This window comes from Canis lupus, chromosome 11 (genome assembly GCF_011100685.1).
Source record: "Canis lupus familiaris isolate Mischka breed German Shepherd chromosome 11, alternate assembly UU_Cfam_GSD_1.0, whole genome shotgun sequence".
Classification (NCBI taxonomy): domain Eukaryota; kingdom Metazoa; phylum Chordata; class Mammalia; order Carnivora; family Canidae; genus Canis; species Canis lupus.
In genome coordinates this window covers 25,726,722-25,753,146 of record NC_049232.1, presented here as the reverse complement: position 1 = coordinate 25,753,146, position 26,425 = coordinate 25,726,722, and the positions used below count along the sequence as shown (strand labels likewise).

Here is a 26,425-nt window from a genome sequence, read left to right as displayed (position 1 = left end):
GAGTGTATAGCAAGTTTAACTAGTACTAGTCATGTGCCTTGGACAATTGCTTCTTAGTGGGTTTATTTACTTGAGACCCCTTAAGTGATGGGAAGACTACTTCATGGGTATGGCATCAGAGCCTGGGTCTTTGCATGTTCTTAAAGGATATCCAGAACTTAGGTTTGCTAGTATAGAGACTCAATAAGGCAGAGATCTTACTTGCTGAGGAGTACGAGAGGCTAGAACACAGTAAGTATTCAGTGAGTATTTGTTGAGTGAGGGATTTAAATTGAATTAGGTTTTTACCTGTCCTGATAACAGCTATTGGTCCTGGTCATTAGAATCAGTAGCCTCTCTTCTGGACAGAGTGGGGGCCCACACTACATTCTTACTCAGATTCTGCTGGTTCTAGGCTCTTGATGGACCCCACCCTTCTTTTATGACAGCATCCACTGGGCAGGTGACACTGAAGTTACAGGTGATTTTACTCTCTGATGAAATTTGGGAGCTACCCTGGCCTCTGTAACACATTTACAGATCATCTCATAGGGTGACTTTTTCTTTTCTTTTTTTTTAAAATCTCGTCCCAAGGTCTGTGAGGGTTCTTGTTTGGCATTTTCTTGGTTCTCGGTAGGTGACTCGCACCTCCGGGAGACAGGAGACGACCGAATTGTAGCCATTTATATTTTTACAGACACCCAGAGTTCTTTGTGCAGGTGTGGATCTACCAGGCATCAAGGAGTCCAAAAACAGGAATACCGTGTTCTACTTAGCGGAAGATCTCAAAGCCCTTAACACACTAAAGCAAAGAGGAGATTGGCTGAATATTCACACCTCTGTGAGCGCGTGGGAGCTGCAGGGTCGGTCTGGGTGGCTATGCAAGCTCACAGGGCGCCTGATTCCGCCTTCCAGCTCTGCTTTCAGACTCTGGTTCAGTATAGGAAACTCCCTGAGAGCATGTCGCCTATCGACGCGCATGTTCCCAGACGGTTTCCGCGCTAGAGGCCTGTATGTTCTCTTTGGAGTCAAGGTCTGGTCCTTCGGTGAAGAGGAAGGGTGGGGGCGGGGGCAGGGTCCCGATCTGACCCCCAACGCTGGGAAGTGGGCACGTGAGTCACCGCTTCGGCCTCCCTGGCGGTTTTCGGCATACCCCGTGCTCCTCACCTGGACAAGGGCACCCGGGTTTTCCTGGGCTTCTGCAGGAGGCCACGGCCGCCTCTGCAGAGACCAGGGGGCCTCGGTCTAACACATGGACACTGTGTCCCTCCTACGTCGCCTCCCGAGTTTTCTCTTCTTTCCAGCCTCCCCGGGCTGAGGACCCCCACACGCCTCCCTCAAGCGCGCGCCGGGCTTCTCGCAGCCTAGCGCAGGGGCCCAGGCTCGGGGCCGGAAAAGCAGACGTGGTTCTGACGCCCACAAACCCCCCGGCCGCGGCCAGGGCCTTCGGGGACCCCCACCAGCCCGCGCGCACGCCCCGCCCCCGCCCCCGCCCCCACCCGCGGCCCGCCCCGCCCCGCCCCCTCCCACGCACGTCACGTCCGGCCCGGCCTCCGCCCGCCCTCCGCCCTCCGCTCTCCTCCCGCTCGCCGTTAGGGAGGGTCTGCGCCTCAGCCGCTGCTTCAGTCGCCGCTCTTGCCCCTTCTTCCGCGTCTTCGCCGCCGCCACCGCCGGGGGCATCCGGGGGTCGCTTACCGGGCTGGCCCCGCGCCGCAGCCGTCGCTTCAGCGTCCCGCCAGTGGCCGCCACAGGAGGAGGCTCGCCGGCCGCGGAGCCACCTGGGGCCTCAGTTCTCTCTCTCGTGCCGTCGCCGCAGGTCCTGGAGAAGCGGCCGCGGCCGGGGAACGGGGCGTCGTGGTTCCAACGGTAGGTGAACGGGCGGGTACCCTTCTCTGCGCATGCGCGGGTCGCCCAGCGCCGCGGCTCCCCCCCCCCCGCCCTGCGCCCCCCAGCGCCTTGTCCCAGCCGCGCGATGCTCAAGGGCGTTGCACGTCGGGGTGCCGGGGTTAGCGGCAGTGCCCTGCGGTGGGCGAGCCCGTAGAGCGGGCCCCCTTCCTGCCTGAGCTTGAGGAGGTGAAGCAGTGCCTGCTTCAGCGGGGGTGGGGGGGGAGGGGGTGTGGCAATCTTCGATTTTTCAGCCGCTGCAATGCGCGTGAGCTGGTGTGCCTTCTTATCTCCTAGCTCCCCCAAAGTCCGAGGCACAGCAGCCCACGCGTTTTCTAGTCTCGCCTGAACACCAGACTGCGCCACCTCCCTGCCCACTTCCTTGATGCTGGTCGGTGAAGTTGATGCAAAAAAAAAAAAAGTGTGGTTTAATCTAGGCTCAGCTGCGCCCCGTTTTAAGATCACGTGAGATGAGTGGTTCTGACTTCCTTAAATTGCTAAGAGAATATAGCCAAAATTGGTATATTGGGGACTTGTCTAGAATGCACTCTGAATACGCAGCCCAGAGAGGGGTACAGCCTTAAGTTTCAGTTGGGGCGACTCTTTTCCGAAATAAGGTTATAGGAAATTGAATCGGTTGGCACACTTGAGAAGTGAGAAATTGGTAACCTTTGTCTGTGATCAATTAAAAATCACTGAATTTTAGGCAGTTGCAGAATTTCATTCGGTTCCTCATTATGCCATCTAATTGTCGAGAGAAGTACCTCAAGTTGGGCATTTACCTTCCTTTCAGGGAGCTGATAATCTAAAAATAACAGTCGGCACCAAGGTAATGCATACTATGGACGTTAAATAACTGGGATGCACTTTTAGAGGCAGACATTAAATGATAGTTTGAAGTAATGACTCTGAGTTAAATGTGAGGCTGTGTCTTCAGCTTTCCTTTTTGCAAGTGCAGTAGCCATACTTGTTGGCCTGGGTTTCTCACGGGTACTGTGTGTGCATTTACTAATTACTTGTTGAAATTGGATGGTCACTATTTGTATATCCATTGGGAGCTCCTTTATTAATCTATGCTGTTTTTAAAATTAGGGCAGTATTTTTTCCAGTTTGTGTCACCAGTTAGGGATTTTGACACAACCTAAGTCCTTAGAAAGATGTAGAAAGGCATATTAACAGTGTCAGAAGATTTTTCACCGAGTGAAGTAAATGTTACAGTATGTTTTTTTTATTAGACTGCCATTGTTTTAGGACAGAAAATGGCTGAAATTGAATGCATTGCGACTTGTCAGTTTTCCCTTACCAGTAAAATGACAGCTATTTTTATTTTCGTTTATGAATAACCACTCATTTTGTGCATGGCTTCTCCTTCATTGTACACTAACATTTGCTATTGGGGGATATAAAAATAGAAGTTACTGTAACTATGCTTGGAAAAAATTGTGGTAAATGATACTTAACAAAATTTACGATTTCAATCATTTTTAAATGTACAATTTACGGCATTAAGTACATTTACGGTGTTGTGCAACCATTACCATTATCTATTTACAGAACTTTTTTTTATCATCCCAGAGACTCAGTAGACAATAATTACTTATTGCCTCTTACTCTTAGCCCCATAACCTTTATTCTACCTTCTGTCTCTTTAAATTTGCCTATTTTTGGTACCCTAAGTAGGTGGAATGTGTTTGTCCTTTTGTGTTTGGCTTATTTCATTTAACCATGTTAGATGACCATGGTCATCTATATTATAGCTTGTATCAGAATTTACTTCCTTTTTAAGGCTGAATTCCATTGTATCATATACCACGTTTTGTTTATTCATCTATTGATGGACATTTGGATTGTTTTTACCTGTTAAAAAAGAAAATTCAATTGAACAAATTTTAACAATCTTACTGGCTTTATTCAACTATTCATGAGCAGCATCCCATGTAGCAGATCTAAAGGAGCTCTGAGGAGCTGTACAAAATGGAAGGCTTATAGGCAGAAGGAGGCAGGATAAGGAAGTTACTAGCAAAGAGTGGGTTGTTTCGGGCAGGTCACCATACTTTGGACAGCCTGAGTCTCTCAGGCAGATTACTTCACTAGTGCTGACCAGGAAATTCCAGACTGACTGGTTAAGATTACATTCTTTGGGGAAGCAGCTAGGTAGATATAGAGTCTTGGTTTGGCGATGAAGGCTTAGTCTAGGTGACTCTGTTTTGGGCCTGTTGTCTGTCTCTTTTTCTTAAAGTAGGCTCCATGCTTAATGTGAGGCTTGAACTCATACCCTGAAGATCAAGAGTCGCATGTTTACTGACAGAGCCAGCAAGGTGACCATGTTGTCTTCCTTTTTAATGCACGTTTTGACTTTTGTGAATAATGCTGCTATGAATATTGATATACAAGTGTTTGTTTGAGTCCCTATTTTTGACTCTTTTGGGTATGTATCTAGCAGTGGAATTGCTGCATCATATGGTAATTCTATGTTTAACTTTTTGGGGAACATCCAAAATGTTTTCCAGGGCTGCTGTACCATTTTGCATTCCTATTAGCAAAGCACAAGGGTTCCATTTTCTCCACATCCTCTCCCAACAGTTGTTACTTTCTTCCTTTTTTTTGGTTGATTTATTTGTTTGGTAATAGCCATCTTAATGGAGTTGAGCTGGCTTTTATTTTCATTTCCTTAAGTCAGAAAGCTACTTTTCATATGTGTGTCTTTGGAGAAATGTCTATTCCTGTCCTTTGCTCATTTTTGAATTTTTTTGTTTCTTTGTTATTTTTAAAACAAGATTAATTAAAAATAGGTTCTTTTTTTTTTTTTTAAAGATTTTATTTATTTATTCATGATAGTCACAGAGAGAGAGAGAGAGAGAGAGAGAGGCAGAGGGAGAAGCAGGCCCCATGCAGGGAGTCCAGCGTGGGATCCGATCCCGGGTCTCCAGGATCCCGCCCCGGGCCAAAGGCAGGCGCCAAACCGCTGCGCCACCCAGGGATCCCTAAAAATAGGTTCTTAAGGTTATTTTATACATGAATTAAATCTTTTATCTGAAAACTGTTCCAAAAGTGAATGAAATACTGAAATTTAAAAAACAGACCTAGAGGGGCACCTGTGTGGCTCAGTGGTTGAGCATCTACCTTTGGCTCAGGTGGTGATCCTGGGGTTCTGGGATCAAGTCCCACATTGGACTCCCTGCATGGAGCCTGCTTTTCCCTCTGCCTGTGTCTCTACCTGTCTCTCTCTCTCTCTCTCTCTCTCATGAATAAATAAATTAAAAAAAAAACAGCTAGAAAATTTCTGTTTTATACGTTGGATAAACAACAAAGGGACTGATTATATCTGAAAAATATTTCCAATTATATTGTAAGTCACTCTTTATTTAGAACCCAAATAGATGTATATCAGTACTAAGAACTTATTTCCATCACTTCAATATTACAAAGGTACATCCATTAAATAAATGTCCTGTCTTCACCAGTGAGTAACATTAGTGCTCCTAAACTTAACTTTGTTTTTTGAGTGTTTTATTAATGTGGCTGGGAGCAAAGGAGGAGATTACTTGGTAGAGAAAAAGGAATTGTAGTATGCATACATGAATTTTTTTTTTTTTAAGATTTTATTTATTTATTCATGAGAGACCAGAGAGAGAGAGAGGCAGAGACACAGGCAGAGGGGAGAATCAGACTCCATGCAGGGAGTCCGATGCAGAACTTGATGTGGAATTGATGTGGAACTTGATCCTGGGTCTCCAGGATCATGCCCCAGGCCGAAGGCAGCGCTAAACCAGGCTGCCCTGCATACATGAACTTGACCTGAATGAGTCATGGTTCCCCAAGGGAGGCAGTAGGCTAATAGGTGAATAGTTTCAATTTGGGGCCTTAAGGGAGAGCTGACTTTGATTGGAAATGGAAATAAGGAAGGATAATTTGAAATAGAATAGTAATAAAGGCAATTTTGCCTATGAAATCACATGGTACACTGAACACATAGTAGTAGAGTAAGTCATTATCAGATTGATTTATTCATTCATCAGATATTTATCTCCTTCTAAATTCCAGAGTTAACAAGTAGTCACTTGGTAACAGTTATATAACTTTGTAAATTTACTAGACACTTTCAAATAGTACACTTGAAAAGAGTGAATTTTGTGGTATGTAAATTATACCTTAATGAAGCCTTTTTTTTTAAACCCACCAGCAGACTTCATGGAGCTTATACTGTTTTGGGAGAAATAGACATATAATATGAAAGGAGTATATAGTAAAACCTGTGGTGAATGATTTGGAGCTAAGGAATGATAAACCTTGAGAAAATTTAACAGGCAGAGATCATTAGATTGAATGGATTGGAGAAAGCCTCTCCAAGAATGGTACTTGAGTAAGAGCTGAAGATGAGTAGGGTGAAGTGGGGACAGTGTTTTAGGTAGATAAACCAGAATGCATGAAAGTCTTCAGTTGAGAAAAATGAGGTGCGTTGATGGGATAACTTAATGAAATTTATTGGATTTCTGTTAGAGGGAAATACTCTAATCTTTTCTGTCAGGTTATTACTTAGCTCTAGTGTGTATTTTCTTTTCCTTGTGTATATGATGCATGATAATTCATATCTCTTTGATTTTAAACAACTTTCAGAGGAATGTCAAGTTTATTATTGTCCTCTTTAGGGAATTTAAAAACAAAACATCGAGCTGTTTACTTATTCTTAAAACATTTATTTTTGTTTATCAAGCTGCTGTTCCGTACATTTGGAGAGAAAAAGTAAAAAATAAAATAAAATAAAATAAATAAGAAAACTTAAGGGCGCCTGGGTGGCTCAGTTGGTTAAGTATCTGCCTTCCACTCAGGTAATGATCTCAGGGTCCTGGGAAGGAGCCTACTTCCAGCTCTCTGCTCAGCCAGGAGCCTGCTTCTCACTCTCCCCCTGTCTGCCACTCTCCCTGCTTATGTTCTCTCGTCCTCTTTCTGTCAAATAAAATCTTTAAAAAAGAAAATAGCAGAAACAACTTAAAATTTCTTTTATTGTTGAAGTATAGTTGACATTGTAATGTTAAATTAGTTTCAGGTGTATATTACAGTGACTCAACAGTTCAATACATTATTCAGTGCTCACCACAGTAAGTGTGATCACCATATGCCACAACATTATTACAGTATTTTTATTTTATTTTATTTATTTATTTATTCATGACACACAGAGAGAGAGGCAGAGACACAGGTAGAGGGAGAAGCAAGCTCCATGCAGGGAGCCTGACATGGGACTCAATCCCAGGACCCCAGGATCACATCCTGGTCTGAAGGTGGTGCTAAATCGTTGAGCCACCGGGACTGCCCTTGATCTCAGGGTTGTGAGTTCAAGCCCCACATTGGGCTCCATACTGGGCCTGGAGCCTACTTAAAGAAAAGAAATTGGAAAGGCAAAAGAACTCAAATTTAGAATCAGATAAGATGAAAGAATTTTTATAGGAAAAGCAGACCATATTATGATTGATTGTAGAATCATTTTTGAAACTTATAATTTCAAAAGATAAACTTTTTTCTACTAAGGAATGTTGTAGTTTGAATAATGATTTTTTGGGTAGCAGGTACAAAATATTTAAGTGTTTTATAATTTTTTTTAAAGATTTTATTTATTTATTCATGAGAGACACATACAGAGAGAGAGGCAGAGAGACAGGCAGAGGGAGAAGCAGGTTCCATGCAAGGAGCCCGATGCGGGACTCCATCCTGGGTCTCCAGAATCACACCCCGGGCTGCAGGCAGCGCCAAACCGCTGCGCCACCGGGGCTGCCCAAGTGTTTTATAATTTACCTCCTGTGTGTCTTCAAACATCTCAGTGAAATTTTAAACAAAATTTTCAGTGATGATTGTAGTCATTGTTGCCTGAAAGAGAGCATCCACTTAAAAGATAGCAGTCTTAGAGTTCTAGTCACTAGTTCAGTGACTTTGAACTAGTTTTTTCAGCTTTCTGAGATTTTTTGTTTGTTTGTTTCTATTCTGAGAGAGGGAATGATGATCTATCCTGCTTATCTCACAGAAGATGGTTGTGAGGATTCATTTGGATAGTGAACTGGAAATGGAAAGTACACCAGAAATGATAGCATCAGTTTAGATATTGGAGTTCTCCTTTTGTTTAGTGTTCACAAATGGGTAAACAAGGTGAAGTCATATATTTTGCTCTCAAGGTTCATAATCTAATGGGGACAACGCATACAGAAATAAGTATATTAAGTGTTTTTTTGTTCATATGCTAGCTTTTCTTTCTTTTTTTCCCCAGAGAAGTTTCTTCACAAGTTTGTGCAAAAGGAGAAATATCCTGATTTCAAGGGACCCAAAGAAAAAGTTGTGAAATACCGACAATGCCCCTTACATGAAAAAAATGAAGTGTTACGGTTTTTATTTATGTGCAGTAGGAAATGATAAACTAGTCTTCCTAAAACCTTGTTCATTAGTTTGCAGTAGGCACTGGTTGTGCATATTTCCAGTGGAAAAGAGGTGAAAGGTTACTAGGATAGAGGAGTTTGGGAGAATCAAAATTTGTAAAAATTGAGATTACATGCACACATTTAACTGTCTAGAGTATGTGTTTTCAGTATATATGCTTTCTCACATGTTTTTTTGTTACCTTTTATTTTATATATTTTTTAAAAGTTTTACTTGAGAGAGAGAGAGAATGAGCAGTGGGGAGAAGAAGGAGGGAGAAGCAGGCTCCTAGCTGAGCAGGGAGCCCCATGTAGGGCTCCATCCTAGAACCCTGGGATCATGACCTGAGCTGAAGACAGGTACTTAGCTGATTGAACCACCCAGGTATGCCTTATTGCCACCTTTTAAATTGTAGTGCTATTTATTTATTTATTTATTTTTTATTTTATTTTATTTTATTTTATTTTATTTTATTATTTTATTTTATTTTATTTTATTATTTTATTTTATTTTATTTTATTTTATTTATTTATTTTATTTTATTTTATTTTATTTTATTTTATTTTATTTTATTTTATTTTATTTTATTTATGAGACACACACAGAGAGAGAGGCAGAGACACAGGCAGAGGGAGAAGCAGGCTCCATGCAGGGTGCCTGATGTGGGACTCGATCCCGGGTCTCCAGGATCACGCCCTAGGCTGAAGGCAGCATTAAACCGCTGAGCCACCCGGGCTGCCCTATAGTGCTATTTTTAAAAAAGGGTCACTCACTGTACAGATACTTAGTGTGAAGGATTAATTTAGCTGATAGTCACTTTGAGTTAATGGAAAATCATGCCATATTAGTGGACCAGTGACGCTGGAGTGCCTGTGGGAAAAGGGAACCTGTTGGGAGGCATCTTCCTCTAGCACATTACAGGCTTACCTTTTAATCAGGAGACAGGCATTACTTTACTTTATTATTATTATTTTTTGTGTATTTTTTTATTGGAGTTCGATTTGCCAACATATAGCATAACATCCAGTTCTCATCCCGTCAAGTGCCCCCCTCAGTGCCCATCACCCAGTCACCCCATTCCCCCACCCACTTCCCCTTCCACCACCGCTTGTTCGTTTTCCAGAGTTAGGAGTCTCTCATGTTCTGTCACCTCTCTTGATATTTCCAACTCATTTTCTCTCCTTTCCACTTTAATCCCTTTCACTATTTTTTACATTCCCCAAATGAATGAGACCATATAATGTTTGTCCTTCTCTGACTGACTTACTTCACTCAGCATTAATACCCTCCAGTTCTATCCATGTTGAAGCAAATGGTGGGTATTTGTCATTTCTAATGGCTGAGTAATATTCCATTATATACATAGACCACATCTTCTTTATCCATTCATCTTTCGATGAACACCGAGGCTCCTTCCACAGTTTGGCTACTGTGGACATTGCTGCTATAAACATTGGGGTGCAGGTGTCTCGGCTTTTCACTGCATCTGTATCTTTGGGGTAAATCCCCAGCAGTGCAATTGCTGGGTTGTAGGGTAGCTCTATTTTTAAAAAAAAAAAAAAAATATTTATTTATTTATGATAGTCACACAGAGAGAGAGAGGGGGGCAGAGACATAGGCAGAGGGAGAAGCAGGCTCCATGCACCGGGAGCCTGACGTGGGATTCGATCCCGGGTCTCCAGGATCGCGCCCTGAGCCAAAGGCAGGCGCTAAACCGCTGCACCACCCAGGGATTCCTAGGGTAGCTCTATTTTTTTTTTTTTTTTTTTTTTTTAAAGATTTTTTAATTTATTTATTCATGATAGTCACAGAGAGAGAGAGAGAGGCAGAGACACAGGCAGAGGGAGAAGCAGGCTCCATGCACCGGGAGCCCGATGTGGGATTCGATCCCGGGTCTCCAGGATCGCGCCCTGGGCCAAAGGCAGGCGCCAAACCGCTGCGCCACCCAGGGATCCCCTCTATTTTTAACTCTTTGAGGAACCTCCACAGTTTTCCAGAGTGGCTGCACCAGTTCACATTCCCACCAACAGTGCAAGAGGGTTCTTCTTTCTTCACATCCTCTCCCAACATTTGTTGTTTCCTGTCTTGTTAATTTTCCCCATTCTCACTGATGTGAGGTGGTATCTCATTGTGGTTTTGTTTTGTATTTCCCTGATGGCAAGTGATGTGGAGCATTTTCTTACGTGGTTATTGGTCATGTCTTCCTCTGTGAAATTTCTGTTCATGTCTTTTGCCCATTTCATGATTGGATTGTTTCTTTGTTGTTGAGTTTATTTTTATGTTTTTTTAAAGATTTTATTTGTTTATTCACGAGAGACACACACACACACAGAGAGGCAGAGACACAGGCAGAGGGAGAAGCAGGCTCCATGCAGGGAGCCCAATGTGGGACTTGATCCCGGGACTCCAGGATCACACCCTGGGCCGAAGGCAGGTGCTAAACCGCTGAGCCACCCAGGGATCCCTTCTTAAGATTTTTAAGTCACTTGGGTTAGAAAGATGTGCAGTAGATTCAGCAGCATATTTTAGCATCACCATTTATAAATTTGAAGTTAGGTAAGTAACTTGAGGCTCATACTACTTTCACTTTTAAAAAATTTATTTAAAAAATTTATTTTTAAATTTAAATTTATATTTAAAATTTTATTTTTATTTTTATAAAGATTTTGTTTATTTATTTGAGAGAGAGCCAGGGAGATCACACAGAAAGAGAGGGAGAAGCAGACACACTACTGAGCAGAGAGCCCAATGTGGGGCTCCATCCCAGAACCCTGAGATCATGACCTGAGCCAAAGGCAGATGCTTAACTGACTGAGCCACCCAGGCATCCCCACTTACGCTTTTTTAAAAAGATTTATTCATTTGAGAGAGGAGAGTGAGCGAGACAGCACAGGGTAAAGAGGGGCAGAGGCAGAGGGAGAGGTAGTCTTAAGCAGACTCTGCTGGCATGGAGCACCACTCAGGCCTGGATCTCGTGATCTTAAGATCCTGAGATCACCTGAGCTGAAACAAGAGTCAGTTGCCCAACTGACTGTGCCATCCAGGTGCCCCACTTTCACTTTTTATATATGTAAAAGTGTCTGATTCACAGAATTATTCTAGGTGTGAGAAATAACTTGTAAAGTGCTTTAGATATTTTCATAACTAATAGTTGCTTTCCCTTCATGACTTGATTATCTTTGCTTATTGTTATTGTGGAAAGTAGATATGGCAGCCATTTTTGATGTTTTATTTAGTTTTTTTAATTTTATTTATTTTATTTTTTATTTTTATTTTTATTTATTTATTTTTATTTAGTTTTTAATCATGTAAGGAGATTCCCCTTGTTAATCTTAACTTTGAATAGACAGTATTTATTGAATAAAGTCTTTATTCAATAAATATTTAAAAAACTGTATGTCAGGCATTGGGTGAGGTGTTTAGTGTTACAAAGATGAAATGACAGGGTTCCTACCTTCACAGATCCTATCTATGGAGAGACAGACATACTTTTAAATTCTATGGTACTGCTAAAAAGGTAAGGTCCATCTGGAGCAAAGGAGAAGGAGAACTGCTTTGGCAATTAGGCAAGGTTTGACAGGAAATTAGAATTGGACTTGAAGATCAATAGAAGTTTGGTGAGTAAGATAGGATTGGTCAGAGTGGTGGTTGATTATGGTGTAGAGTTATGGCTTTAAGCACAAAAAATGATACGTGTAGAGCCTGAGAAGTGTAGATTGTGAATGTCATGTAACTTAGTATTGCTGGAGAGTAGAGTGAGGTCAAAGAGTGGCAGGAAGGGAGATTGTACTGGTGGGTGAAGTACTTGTAGGCCATGCAATGGAATTTAGGGTTAAGTTTGTATACCAGAAGTTCTTAAATATTTCTAAGCGATATAATGACCTGAAGAACTTATTAAACATACAGAGGTTCAAGCCATACTCTCAATGGATACTGGATTGGGGTTGTGGCTTTGTACTTTGTATATTGAGCAAAGCCCCTCCCCATCCCCAGACAAGTGAGAGAAATAGTGCTCTAGGTCACTGGTCTCAGAAGTGAGGGTACTGGCACTATTTTTTTTTTTAAACATAAGTATAGTTGACATGATATTGTATTAGTTCCAAGTGTACAACATAGTGGTTTGACATTTATATACATTATGAAATGCTCACTGTAGTAAGTATAGTTACCATCTGTCACCCTACAGAGTTATCACATTATTATTGACTGTATTCCCTATGGTGTACTTTTCATCTCTGTGACTTAATTTATTTTGTAACTGGAATTTTGTACCTCTTTATCTCCAGTTTTTTGCCCATATCCACCCCCCTCCCCAACCCCTGGCAACTACCATTTTATTCTGTTTGCAAATCTGTTTCTGATTGTTTTTTAGATTCCACATACACGTGATATTGTGTGGTATTTGTCTTTCTTTCTGATTTATTTCACTTAATGTAATATCCTCCAGGTCCATACATGTTGTCGCAAATGGCAAGATCTTTTTTGTTTATGGCTGAGTAATATCTCATTGCCTATATACACTACGTCTTCTTTCTTTCTTTTTTTTTCTTTTTTTTTATTTATGATAGTCACACAGAGAGAGAGAGAGAGAGAGGCAGAGATGCAGGCAGAGGGAGAAGCAGGCTCCGTGCACTGGGAGCCCGACATGGGATTCGATCCCGGGTCTCCAGGATCGCGCCCTGGGCCAAAGGCAGATGCCAAACCGCTGCGCCACCCAGGGATCCCATCTTTTTTTTTTTTTTTTTTTTTTTTTTAAGATTTTATTTTATTTATTCTTGAGACACACACACACAGAGGCAGAGACACAGGCAGAGGGAGAGGGAGAAGCAGGCTCCATGCAGGGAGCCTGATGTGGGACTCGATCCCAGGATTCCAGGATCACGCCTTGGGCCGAAGGCAGGCACTAAACTGCTGAGCCACCCAGGGATCCCCTATACACGACATCTTCTTCATTGACTGATGGACATTTAGGTTGTGTCCATGTCTTGGCTACTGTAGATAATGCTGCAGTAAGCATTGGGTTGCATGTATCTTTTCAGAATAGTGTTTTCTTTTTCTTTGGGTAAATACTCATGAGTGGAATTACTGGATTGTATGGTATTCCTGTATTTAATTTTTTGAGGAACTTTTTTGAGGAATACTATTTCCCATAGTTGCTGCACCAGTTTATTTGCCTACCAATAGTGCAGGAGGGTTCCTTTTTGTCTGTGTACTTGCAACCTGTGTTCTTTCTTTTTATACTAGCCATTCTGACAGGTGTTAGGTGATATCTCATTGTATTTTTGATTTACATTTCCCCGATTAGACTGATGTTATGCATCTTTTCATGTCTGTTGGCCATCAGTATGCCTTTTTTAGAAAAATGTCTGTTTAGGTCCCTTGCTCATTTTTTAATTGGCTTGCTTTTTGATGTCATGAGATGCTCTTGTACTTTGGAAGGACAAGATGATATATTAAAGTGTGCATGTGGGGGTGCCTGGGTGGCTCAGTTGGATAAGCATCTGCCTTCATCTCAGGTCATTATCCCAAGATACTGGGATTGAGCCCAGCATCGGGCTCCCAGCTGAGCTTCTCCCTCTCCCTCTGCCTGCTGCTCCACTTACTTGTTCTCTGTCTCTCTCTTTCTCTGTCAAATAAATAAATAAAATCTTTAAAAAAAAAATGTGTGTGTGTAGCAGTAGTAAAATTTACAGTTTTTAATTAATTATTTATTTTGTTTACTTTTTAATGATTTTATTTATTTGAGAGATACAGCCTGAGAGGGAAGGAGGACGGAGAGGGGGAAAGTGAGGAAGGGGGAAAAATTCCCAAGCTGACTCTGCACTGAGGGTGGAGCCCTGAAGTGGGGCTTGATCTCACGACCCTGAGATAATGACCAGAGTTGAAACCTAGAGTCTAATGTTTAACCAAATGAGCCACCCAGGTGCCCTAGAATTTGTGTTTTTATGTATATTTTAATCTTAAAGTTATTTTTGTGTATGTTTATTTTATGTATAATATACTAGTATATTATTTACTACTCTACTTTAGAAATATGCATATAATACAAAAATGAAGAGTGAATTCCTGTCTCTTTCCCTTATCAATAATTTGGGGTCCAGGACTCTAGGCAGTGGAACACAATTGTGGAATTTTGTGCCAGGGGGATTTGGGTTAGATTTTAGTTTTGAGGAGATTAGTGAGGAGAAGAGATGAGGGGACTTAGTTACAGGAGACTTCATCTCCCTCTGGTTTTATTACTTTGTTTTGATTGGAATAGCTTGAAGTCGTGGTTGGAGGTTATAAAATAATTGACTGTGGTCATGAAACCCTTTTGAGAGTTTTTCAGAATGAACCAGGCTGTTTACCAATAGCTTATTTCCAAGGGCAACCAATTTTTGCTTGAGTATGTTAAATAAGAGAGGAATAATAAGCTGTCTCAAGGTAAAATGGGTTACATTTAGTGAGTTTTAGTATTTGAAGTATATGTGCTATATCTAGTATAGTTTGGCAACTGTTGTCTTACAAAATAGGCTTAATTCCATTGCTCATTTTAGTTTTGTAAAATCACCACGGAGGAAGATTGTACTTTCAAGTAGTATATTAAAGTGCATTCAGGTGAACAAGTCCTCAGGCATAGGGGTAAAAATTGTCACAAGAAGTATTTCATACTCTTTTTTTCTGTTTTTTAAGGTAAAGAAGTTCCTAAACTTTTGAGTGTAATAATAGCTCTTTAACTTAAAAAAATTTCTAATACTGAATTGTTTTATACTATAGTCACTTAATGGCATAGTCAATATGAATTTAATAATTTAATTGACTTGGTGTTTTTCCTGATCAAAATAGCATCTATGAACACATGACAGGTAACTTTATGTGCTCTTGGGACATTTGTTCAGCCTTCCTTTTTGTTGGGTGTATTGTTAAGGGTTTCTGACAAATTAGTGCCTTGTCTGTCTGTCTGTTTGTTTGTTTATTTATTTATTTATTTATTTATTTATTTATTTATGATAGAGAAAGAGAGGGGGGCAGAGACACAGGCAGAGGGAGAAGGAGGCTCCATGCCAGGAGCTTGACACGGGACTTGACCCCTGGATTTGACCCCGGGATTCCAGGATTGCGCCCTGGGCCAAAGGCAGGCGCCAAACTGCTGAGCCACCCAGGGATCCCCCCGTTGTTCAGTTTTTTACATCAGGAAGGAACACACTGATTTAGCATTTTGGGAATCTTTGTAGAGCCATCTTTGTTCAATTTGAATGAAAGAGGTGCTTTGATGAAATGTTTAGAGCTTGCTAATGAAAAGCTGAATGTGTGGAGCAGGGGTAAATTTATTTGTCTTAAGCTTTGGTTCATTGACTTAGGCAGTGTAATTGTCTACATACTTAAATTTCTGTTCCCAAAGTTTACCGTCTTTATTGAGGCCCAGCTCCCTGTTGGCTTTTCTCTCATAGTAAACAAGTGATAGGATGTTTTTTTTCTTTCTGGCATTAGCAATTATTAAGGTACCTCTTTTAAATTTTTCTGTGTGAATTGCGTCCTATTTTGTCAAAAGCATTTAGGGCAAAAGTGAATTTTCCTGTTCCTTTCTCCTCATTTTGAATGTAGAGGTTTTATCGTGGCAGATGCTGCTCTTAGATTGCTTATTTGCAGAATGATAAAACTTTATTTGTGTATCACAGATCAAATCTTATTACTATTAGTTTTCTGTTACATTATTTGCTTTGAAAAGACTTATCTTCAGTCCAATTTTAATTTTTCTTAATGCGATATAGAAAATGTAGTAGCTTCTAAATGTGCTGGATAATTTACTAGGGCTGAATAGGATAGGTTCTTGAAATTGGTTAAAATAGATCTTTAATTTTTCTTTTTTGGATGGGGAAGTACATTTTAAAAATGACATACCCTATAATGAAAATAGCTTGGTATTTGTTAACCTATTAAAGTGATGTTATGTCTTGATTTGTATGGTTTCTTTTTTTTTTAATTTTTATTTATTTATGATGGTCACAGAGAGAGAGAGAGAGGCAGAGACACAGGGAGAGGGAGAAGCAGGCTCCATGCACTGGGAGCCCGACATGGGATTCGATCCCGGGTCTCCAGGATCGCGCCCTGGGCCAAAGGCAGGCGCTAAACCGCTGCGCCACCCAGGGATCCCTGTATGGTTTCTTTTTAATATTTTCAGTTTTTTTGAAGTATCATTTATATGCAATAACAATTTTTTTTTATTCTTCTATTTTTACTTATCTATTCATAGAGACACACACACACACACACACACACACAGAGAGGCAGAGACACAGGCAGAGGGAGAAGCAGGCTCCATGCAGAGAGCCTGATGTGGGACTCGATTCAGGGTCTCCAGGATCACGCCCTAGGCTGCAGGCGGCTCTAAACCGCTGCACCACTGGGGCTGCCCGCAATAACAATTTATGTACCGTAGCACTCATCAGTTTAAATGTCCAGTTCAATTAAAAAAAAAAAAAAGTTCAGTTCAGTAAGTTTGACATGTGCATTATGCATGTAACCACCACTATCACAGTCATGACATAGAACATTTCTGTCACCCCAGAAAGTTCTCAGTTTTTTTTTGGTTTTCTTGTCACTGAAATGGATATAATGAAAGTATCTGCATCCATAGAATTGTTGTAAGGATAAAGGAATTAATACATTTAAAGCCCTTAAGGGGTGCCTCGGTGGCTCAGTCTTTTAAGCATTTGTCTTCAGCTTGGGTCATCCTATCAGCGTCTTTTTTTTTTTTTTTTTAAAGATTTTATTTATTTATTCATGAGAGACACACACACAGAGAGAGAGGCAGAGACACAGGCAGAGGGAGAAGCAGGCTCCATGCAGGGAGCCCGATGTGGGACTCGATCTGGGGTCTCCAGGATCACACCCTGGGCTGAAGGCAGTGCTAAACCCCTGAGCCACCTGGGCTGCCCCCTATCAGCGTCTTGATATTGAGCCCCATGTCTGGTTCTGGCTCAGCAGGAAGTTGGCTTCTTCCTTTCCCTGTATATTCTTTCCTACTCTCTTGAGTAAATAAATAAAATCTTAAAAAAAATAGCTCCTGGCCTATTGTAAGAGCTCAGTTATTTGTCCATCGTATTGATGTTGGTATTCTACCTTGTTTTTTTTTTTTTTTTTTAAGATTATATTTATTTATTCATGAGAGATACGGAGAGAGAGAGAGAGGCAGAGACACAGGCAGAGGGAGAAACAGGCTCCATGCAAGGAGCCTGATGTGGGACTCGATCTCGGGTCTCCAGGATCACACCCTGGGCTGAAGGCGGTGCTAAACCACTAAGCCACTGGGGCTGCCTGCTACCTTTTTTAAAAAGCCCCTTTTGGGGTACCTGGGTGGCTCAGTGGATGAGCATCTGTCTGCCTTTGGCTCAGGGCCAGATTCCCGGGTTCCAGGATCTAGTTCCGCATCAGGCTCCCTGCAGGGAGCCTGTTTCTCCCTCTGCCTCTCTCTTTTTTTTTTTTTTTTAAAGATTTTATTTATTTATTCATGAGAGACACAGAGAGAGAGAGAGAGAGAGGCAGAGACACAGGCAGAGGGAGAAGCAGGCTCCATGCAAGGAGCCTGATGTGGGACTCGATCCCAGGTCTCCAGGATCACACCCTGGGCTGCAGGTGGCACTAAACCGCTGCGCCACCAGGGCTGCCCTCCCTCTGCCTCTCTTATATCTCGTGAATAAATGGATGGAATCTTTAAAAAAACAACAACAAAACAAAACAAAAAAACCCCAGCCCTCTCTGATAATTTTATTAGGTACTTAAAAGATTCTGTGCTATTAAAAAAGGTATATCTTGCTGTCATATATATATGTGTGTGTGTATAAGTGGGACTAAATGGAATGCAGCAATATCTTGCTCCTTAGTTGATAGCCTGGTATGTGAAGGTACGCTTTACTGAATGTACCTATCACCCACTGTTATTGAAAATTGGTATTTAATTGAGGTTTTTTAAATCACTTTTGTCTCATCATGTAAAATTCAAAATGGTTTCTTACTCGTCATTAGCACTGTGGGAGGCAACTGTCATTTGTATATAAGATTATTTTGCTGTTTTAGGGGTGCCAGGCTTGCTCAGTCATTAGAGTACCCAACTCTTGATCTTGAGGTCGTACATTCAAGTCCCATGTTGGCGGGCGGTGGTACAGTGTACTTAAAATTTTTAAAAGTCTTAAAATGGTTTTGCTGTTTTGATTTATAATAAAATTGTGCTTTTGGAAATCCTTGGTTATTTTGAAAGTGTGCACATTGTAATCTCTTGTGTCAAGCCTTTTTATTGATTAGCTGCTTTCTTTGCATTTATTGATCCTGTCTGCTAAGACATTTCATCAGACATCTCTTTGGGACATTTTTCTATGGTACGTGACACTATTTTCTTTGAGAATTAGATTTTGTAGTTTAGATATCACATGAATTTTCTAGGGGTTCCATGACAAATTAATACAAACAGAACTCTAAAACAGAAGTTGTTTTTCTCACAAATTTAGAGGCTAGATAGAAGGCTAAAATCAAAGCGTGGGCAAGGCCATATTCTCTCTGAAGTTTCTGGGGAGGAATCTTCCTTTGCCTCTTCCAGCTTTGGTGGCTCCTGGTGTTTCTTGTATTATGACAGCATAACTCCTAGTCTCTCCCTCTATCTTCACATGGCCTTCTTCCTTTCTGTGTTTCTCTGTGTGTCTTGTCTTCTGCTTATAAGGACACCAATCATTAGATTTAGGACCCATTCTAAAACCATGATGACTTCTTTTTTTTTTTTTTAAGATTTTATTTATTTGAGAGAGTCAGGAGAGAGAGAGTCAGGAGAGGAGAGAGAACGCAAGCTGGGGGAACATCAGAGGGAGAGGGAGTAGCAGGCTCTCCACCCAGCAGGGGCCTGATTCTAGGACCCTGGGATGATGACTTGAACTGAAGAAGGCAGAGGCCTGAGTTACCCATGCCCCACCCCCCCCACCCCCGCCCCACAGGATGCTTTCATCTTGAGATCTTTAACTAATTGCATATGCAAAGACCCTATTTCCAAATAAGTTCACATTTTGAAGTCCTGGGTGAACATGCGTTTTTTCAGGAGCACAGTTGAATCCACTACAGATAGGAAGGGAATATTTACATGATATAAGCTCTGACAAGGAGTGGGGAACAGTATTAAATAAAGTCAAAAACTACTTTGCATTTTGCAGAAATGTTATTTTGGGCCACTCTCTAGTCTAAATACTAAATACTAGTCTAGGGATCCCTGGGTGGCGCAGCGGTTTGGCGCCTGCCTTTGGCCCAGGGCGCGATCCTGGAGACCCGGGATCGAATCCCACGTCGGGCTCCCGGTGCATGGAGCCTGCTTCTCCCTCTGCCTGTGTCTCTGCCTCTCTCTCTCTCTCTGTGACTATCATAAATAAATAAAAAAATTAAAAAAAAAAAAAATAAATACTAGTCTAAATATGCACGGTGCTGATTCCTGGTTTCATTAACAAGATACAGAAACACTGAGTACCCATTTTAATGATACATAGAACTTGCCTCTGACAAGACTCTTCTAATGAGTGTTCATTTATTGTTCATCAAGCAAATCCTCTTTTTCTTTTTGTTGTGAAGGTATCAACCTGACTTTAATGTAAGTGCGTTAAACATTTTATCTCTGAAATTAACCTCTCTAAAGGATCTACTGCAACTTAACTTTGAAGTTGTGTTTCAGATGAATAGCCTACATGTTTTAGCAGGCATTTCAGGATGTTTGGAAAGTAATCATCTACTGAAGATTTGTTGTAGGAATGTGGTTTTCCTTCCTCTCCATTTTTCATGTTCTTCCTGGACGTATATGTTACTAATAAGACATTTTTATTTTTGAAAACCACACTGAATGGTAATACTCTTCTGCTTACCTGGACTCTTGAGTAGAGTGCTAGAGGGTAGTTTCCTGAGCTTATTAGAAGATTTTTTTTTATTAGAAGATTTTTAAAGTAGATTACTGCAACTCACAGAGGGTGATGAAACAACAATTCACAGATGAGATCATATATTAAATGTATTGTCGTACAGATCTCTCTCTTCAGTCTGTTTGCTAGCCTTTTAACATTTAATACAAAGAGAGAAAATTGGTTCTCTACTACCTGCATGTATTATCTCAGTTAAACAGCTATATAGGTATTACTCTTCTATAAAGGAAACCTAACATTAGAGACATGAAGACATGGAAGTTGTTCAGGTTCACATCTATCGGATGGTGTATTTAATACTTGAACGTCAACATTTTTGGTGCTTTTTTCCCAGCATGTGCTATTGTTTCTCCAAGCCATAAAGTTGAGACAACTACATTCTTGCTAAACAAAATATTTGCTGTATACAAAGAAAATAATAAAGTACATAGAGTGCTTTTCCAAGCTTAAAATCCTTTCTTCTGTTCTATGATCTGAAAATGTTTCTGCATTTTGTTCTGAGTATGTGGGGACCCAGTGGAGATGGGTGGGTCCTCATATGTGTTCAAATGAAGAATCTGTTGAGGAAAATGGATTATTTGAGTGGTGTAATCTCTGAAGGTTTGTACTGTTAAAGATTCTCCTTTGCAATTCCTTTATTTGCTTTTACCAGAAAGATTCTTGTCCAGGTTGGCCATCATAATTTGAAATCTTGTGCAAGATTTTCCCTCTAACTAGGTCACAGGCAAATTTTGAGGCCGAAGAATGATTTTCAGTGTAGGTGCCCTCCCTAAATGGATTTCACTGCTTATTCTAGTCCTTTCTCATAGTAAGAGATGGTTTGGAAAATGAAAAGAATTGTTTTTTTCTTCTAGATTAACTGCTGAAGTACTGATCGAGTTCTGCGTTTCTTCAATGAGGAACTACAGGCTGATCTTCTGCCATAATCTCAAACAGCCATAAATGACAAAAGAATGCTTGCTCAGTGAGGGTAGCTGGTGCAGAAGCCATTTTTTAAACTTAGGTGTTTAAGTACTCAAAGGTAAGTTTTTAAAATGATAACTCTTGTGCTGTATAAATCCAGAAAAAATTTGGAGATTATCTCCTGTTGCTATTTGATTATTAACTTGAGGTTTTGTAGTTATTAGCTGGCACTAGATATGTTGAAGAATGGGTCTTGCTTGTTTAAAGCTATGTAAATTTATGGCATTTTGCTTCCCCTAAGTTAATTTCTTTTGTTTCTGTAAGTAAGTGTGACACTCTTGATCCACTGGTACGGCTATTATGTAATAAATATAGAAGTTATTTTTGGAAACTTTAGAATATCGAGTAGTTTTATTTTTTTGCTCTGTTCTTTCTTGTGGTGAGAAAAGGAATTGTTTCTCTGGTGTGATCAAAAAAGCCAGCCCAGTTGGTGTCATTTTGTTCGTTAACATAACTTTTGAAAGGTTTTTCTTTCAAAATACCCATTTCCCACTTAAAGTAATAACTTTTATTTTAGGAAACAATTTTTTCTTGGGATTACTTGTTCTCTGTGCTTCAGATACTCAAAACATTGTTTTCTCTCACTGTTTTACTGATCGCTATTCCTACGAAGTTAAGACAAATAACTTATTTCTTCTGAACAAGACTGGCTATGGACATTTTTCTTTGAAATAATTAATGAAATAGCAGGCTTGATGAAAGAACATTCTCATTTGAAAGTTGATGTCTAAAACCAAAAAGTTTCTTTCATTTATAAAAATGTATTGTGGCTGCTCTGTCATGTAGAAAGAAGAACTGGTTAATCTTGCTCTTACTAGCCTGTTGTTGATGAAAAGTGATTATTTATCACTTTATAAAAAATGATTCTTTCCTATTTTGGGTGTTTATAAATTACAGGATTAGATGGGCTTCAGATAGCACAATGCAGAAATGATTGGGTTTGATTTTTTTTTTACCTGTGTCAATAAGCTTGGTCAATAAAGGTCCTCTTGGAGCCACATTTGCCCCTTAATTTGTCTTTGGGACATTAATGTCCTTTGTTAAGTTTAATGATGTATTTGCTATTGTTTGATAAATGTTCAAACACTGAAGGCAGCTTTCAAAATTAACTATACATACTAGAGAAAATGTTTGGATGATTGTATTGAGCTTTATTTGTAGAACATGTTGTGGGTCTGACAACAGGAACATATGTAATGATGAAAACACATTCAGGTGTAAAGCTTTTTTTGTAATGTATTTAAGCATATTGTCATCTGTTGATTATTAGTCTCTCTCTCTCTATCTCTATCTCTGTCTTTCATTTGGCAGAAAAGACAGCTTTGATTTCTGGCTGCAAAAAAGATATGAGGAAGAGCTCCTCCCCTTCCTTGAGTAACTGCAACTCCGTTCTTGCTAACAAAATATTTGGAATTCCACTTGATGAGCTGCAGCAGGGAGGACATCCAGACAATGAGGTTCCGTTCATAGTCCGCCACGTTGTGGACTATATTGAGGAACATGGTATATATTTCCTTACTTTGAGGGCTAGCCTTTGTTTTAATAAACACAGCTTATCCCTTTGACCTTGGATTTTTTTTTCCTTTTTTTCTTTCTAGTATGGAAAGTCCAAAATACAGTAAGGAAAAATGAAAGAAGTTTCTTACATAAAGTCAGACATGCCCAGCATAGAGTTTTTTTTTGTGTTTTTTTTTTTTGTGTGTGTGTTTTTTTTTTTTTTTTTTTTTGCATAGAGCATTTTTTAGTGGGATGGTGATATGAATATTTTTAATGGAGGTGGGGTGGATAAAATAGAATCTCTCTCAGGACAGAGATAGTATGTTTCTAAATGTGTGATTTGAAGGTGTTTAGCCCAATCAGGAGAGCCAAGAAGGACTTTTCAAATGTATGAATATTTTAAGTTGATTGGAAAATGAATATATATGGCCAGGTAGTTGAAGTTGAAGCTTACTTAATTTTTACTGTCAACTAATTAGGAGGTCTGGAGCAACAAGGACTTTTTCAAGTCAATGGAAATGCTGAGACAGTGGAGTGGCTTCGGCAGAGATACGACAGCGGAGAAGAGGTGGATTTGGTTAAGGAAGCAGATGTTCCCTCAGCTATTAGTCTTCTTAGATTTTTCCTTCAGGAACTTCCTGAACCTGTTATCCCTGGCAGTTTGCATATTCACTTGATGCAGCTTTCTCAAGGTAGTCTAATTTGATTCTTACCAATCAGTCCTTTACCATTAATTTCAAAGTCTTTTTATCTTGTGGAAATCTTGACATGTAAACAGTAATTATAATAGTTCTGAGATTAATTGCTTATGTTCCCATTTGGGGACTTAACGCTCTTTGGGTCTATATGGTCTAGCTACAGGAATGGCAATTTCTTAGATCTCTGTAGTACTATTTTTTTTTTTATGATGGTCAAGAAACCTAAGCTAAGGTTAAGGAGGGGGAGGAGAAAGAAAGGCAAGAGACAAGAATAAGGAATAGGATGGTTGGGAAAGAAGAGAAATACATATAAAGTGGTATGTGTGGCATACTATTCCAATAATAGCCAGTGCTGTTCCTTAGTGATGATGTTACTATAGGATATTATTTATCCCTGGTTTGATAGAGCTTCTAGCAAAAACCAGAAGACAACTTTGATTCCAGATTCAGAATATACTTGAAACTTATGCTTGGGTTCATGCCTGAAGGAAGTAAAATACCAAATTGGACATTGGACTTCAAATAAAGGAGAAAAAGGCTGATTTGTATTTGTTGGGTTAGATTTTTGGTGGTGCTGGTTAAATCATTTTTATTCACTCATAGTTGTTGATTAGCATTGGCCAGTGCATTTTGACTTCTTGTAGTTGGCACTGCTTTTAAAACACAGGTACAGTCATGCAAGAGGCAATATGATGAGAATGAAAAGTAATTAAATTAGAGAGTTTGGACCGATGAGTAACTGAGGGGAAAACATCCTTCAGCAATTGAGGGGTTGAGTTCCTTCTCTCCAACTCTTCTCTTCCACCTAAGTGAAATGCGAAGCTCTAAGGCATTTGGCCTCTGGTGGAGGAAGTGAAGAGGTTTTGAATTGTTAATAGTAAAAAGGTGATGTGGGTGGAGTAATGTGAACCTGGCAAAATATCTGAGCTTTACTTTTACTTCATTAAAAAAAAAACCTGTCATTATGTTTTATAGATTATAATAATGAAGATGAATTTGGAAGAAAGTTGAGGTTCCTTTTACAGCAGCTTCCACCTGTTAATTACAGTTTGTTAAAGTTTCTGTGTAGATTTTTAGCCAATGTAGCATCACATCATGAAGAAATTTGGTCTGCAAACTCTTTGGCTGCTGTCTTTGGTCCAGATGTCTTCCAGTAAGTTTTTCCAGAAATTTTTATGTAATAAAAAAATTGAATTTGTGAAATAGAGTCATTATATTATTTCCCAAGAATCATAGGTTGCTTGGTAAACCATTATTTTTTATAGTAGATCTGATTAATCCTCCCAGCATTTCTGTGAAGAGGGTACAAATTAGGTAGGCTTAACAGATGGGAAAACAGAGGCACAGAATGACATAAATTGCTCAGGTTTATAAAGTGAGTCATTGGTTGTCTTCTAATTTTACGTGTATTTGATTTAAGGACTCTCAATTCAATGTGGACTTTTATTCGTAGCATTTATACAGATGTGGAAGATCTGAAAGAACAAGAAATAGTGAGCAGGATAATGGCTGGACTTCTGGAAAATTACTATGAGTTTTTTGAGAATGAAGAGGAAGATTTCTCATCTAATGATTTGAGTTCAATTACTGAACAGGTGAGAATATTTTAAATACTCGGAGCATATTTAAAGAATATGCTCTTTAGGGCTTGACGCAAACTCAGGTGAAATTTTAAAGTACTAAACAAAGCAGTTCTCTTGGTTATTATATGTAATAATATGGAGTGACACATCCATGTAATATATGAATGTGATTTTTTTCTTGTTCTCAATTTGAATAGTAAGGAAAAGGCATTGAAAGCAGAGTATATGTTGAGATATTTTGTGGGGTTTGTATGTTTTTCTTCTAACTTAAGCATTGTTTATTTTGTAAGAATAGGGTGTTCTTTTTTGCTTTTGTGAAGAACCAGCATGGAGGAATGTAGGCAAAGGGTGAGAAATAGAAGGGGGAGGGAAAGATTGAATACAAAGTTCACACAAACTTTTAAAAATAGGAAGCTTTTCTGGATTAAAGTCACAAGTCAATAGAGCAGTGCAATCATTGTCATTACTGGGAAGCATCACGGTAGTTTTTTAACTTTTATGTCTTTGGAAAGTTAGCATCCATTTCTCTGGCTACGTTATATTTTGTTTTTCTGCTATGCGTTAATGGTTGAGATGGTACAAGGACCTGATTACTTTCTCCTTCATGAAATGAGAATATTGATGCAGAGTCATTAATTTATTGTAAAGCCATATTAATTCAGAATTTTCATGTTTTAGGATTTGTAATTTAGGTCTGTGTGCAGGTTTTTCTTTTGCACTTAAGTGAAATAATTTGTCAGACTTTTTTTTTTTTAAGATTTCATTTATTTATCCATGAGAGACACAGAGAGGCAGAGACATAGGCAGAGGGAGAAGGAGGCTCCATGTAGGGAGCCCGATGTAGGACTCGATCCCAGGACTCCAGGATCACGCCCTGGGCCGAAGGCAGACACACAACCGCTGAGCCACCCAGGTGTCCCCAAAAAACTTCTATTAGGTTAAAACCTATGCAGTTACTTATATTTTGGACATGGGGTGGGGCTGCTATTTTTTTTTTTTTATGAGTAAATCATTCACCTGGTTAAAAAAAAGAAGTAAAATAGTGAAATTTCTTGATTTTACCCATACCCACTCCTTTGGCCCATTAGTTTTTTATGTATGTTTTTTTAGAGTTTTGTTATGCAAAGTAAATATTTGCTCAGTTTTTTATTTTTATTTTTTTTTAAGATTTTATTTATTCATGAGACACACACACACACACACACACACACACACACACACACAGAGGCAGAGACAGGCAGAGGGAGAAGCAGGCTCCATGCAGGGAGCCTGATGTGGAACTCAATCCCAGGACTCCAGGATCATGCCCTGAGCCAGAGGCAGACACTCAACCACTGAGCCACCCAGGCGTCCCTTTTTTTTTTTTTTAAGTATGTCAGCTAACAGTGTACTGTGGAATTCTTTTCTTTCTTTCTTTTTTTTTTTTTAAAGATTTTTATTCATGAGAGACACACATACAGAGAGAGAGGCAGAGATAGGCAGAGGGAGAAGC

General features: G+C 39.9%; 2 protein-coding genes across 19 annotated transcripts in view; one reads left to right on the top strand and one right to left on the bottom strand.

The window, feature by feature from the left end:
• The window catches only part of WNT8A (Wnt family member 8A), a 48,688-nt gene extending 46,888 nt beyond the window's left edge, over positions 1 to 1,800 (bottom strand). For 2 of the 3 annotated variants that reach the window (XM_038552277.1, XM_038552275.1), the window contains exon 1: positions 289 to 1,434. Coding sequence is in view for 1 of the 3 variants with exons in the window: in XM_038552275.1 (XP_038408203.1) it covers positions 289 to 320 (32 nt within the window). In the remaining 2 variants the exon portion in view is untranslated. Of the gene's footprint in view, positions 1 to 288; positions 1,435 to 1,674 lie in introns of those variants that run through there. The other variant, XM_038552278.1, reaches the window with a different exon arrangement.
• FAM13B (family with sequence similarity 13 member B) overlaps positions 1 to 26,425 on the top strand; it is an 86,537-nt gene that overhangs the window by 4,048 nt on the left and 56,064 nt on the right. For 4 of the 16 annotated variants that reach the window (XM_038552264.1, XM_038552263.1, XM_038552256.1 and 1 more), the window contains exons 1-6: positions 1,543 to 1,845; positions 21,047 to 21,213; positions 22,467 to 22,658; positions 23,132 to 23,344; positions 24,326 to 24,503; positions 24,804 to 24,945. In XM_038552264.1, the coding sequence (XP_038408192.1) occupies positions 22,502 to 22,658; positions 23,132 to 23,344; positions 24,326 to 24,503; positions 24,804 to 24,945 (690 nt within the window). In that variant the 5' untranslated portion in view covers positions 1,543 to 1,845; positions 21,047 to 21,213; positions 22,467 to 22,501. Of the gene's footprint in view, positions 1 to 442; positions 533 to 1,540; positions 1,846 to 2,032; positions 2,053 to 2,233; positions 2,255 to 21,046; positions 21,214 to 22,466; positions 22,659 to 23,131; positions 23,345 to 24,325; positions 24,504 to 24,803; positions 24,946 to 26,425 lie in introns of those variants that run through there. The other 12 variants (XM_038552260.1, XM_038552259.1, XM_038552249.1 and 9 more) reach the window with 8 other exon arrangements.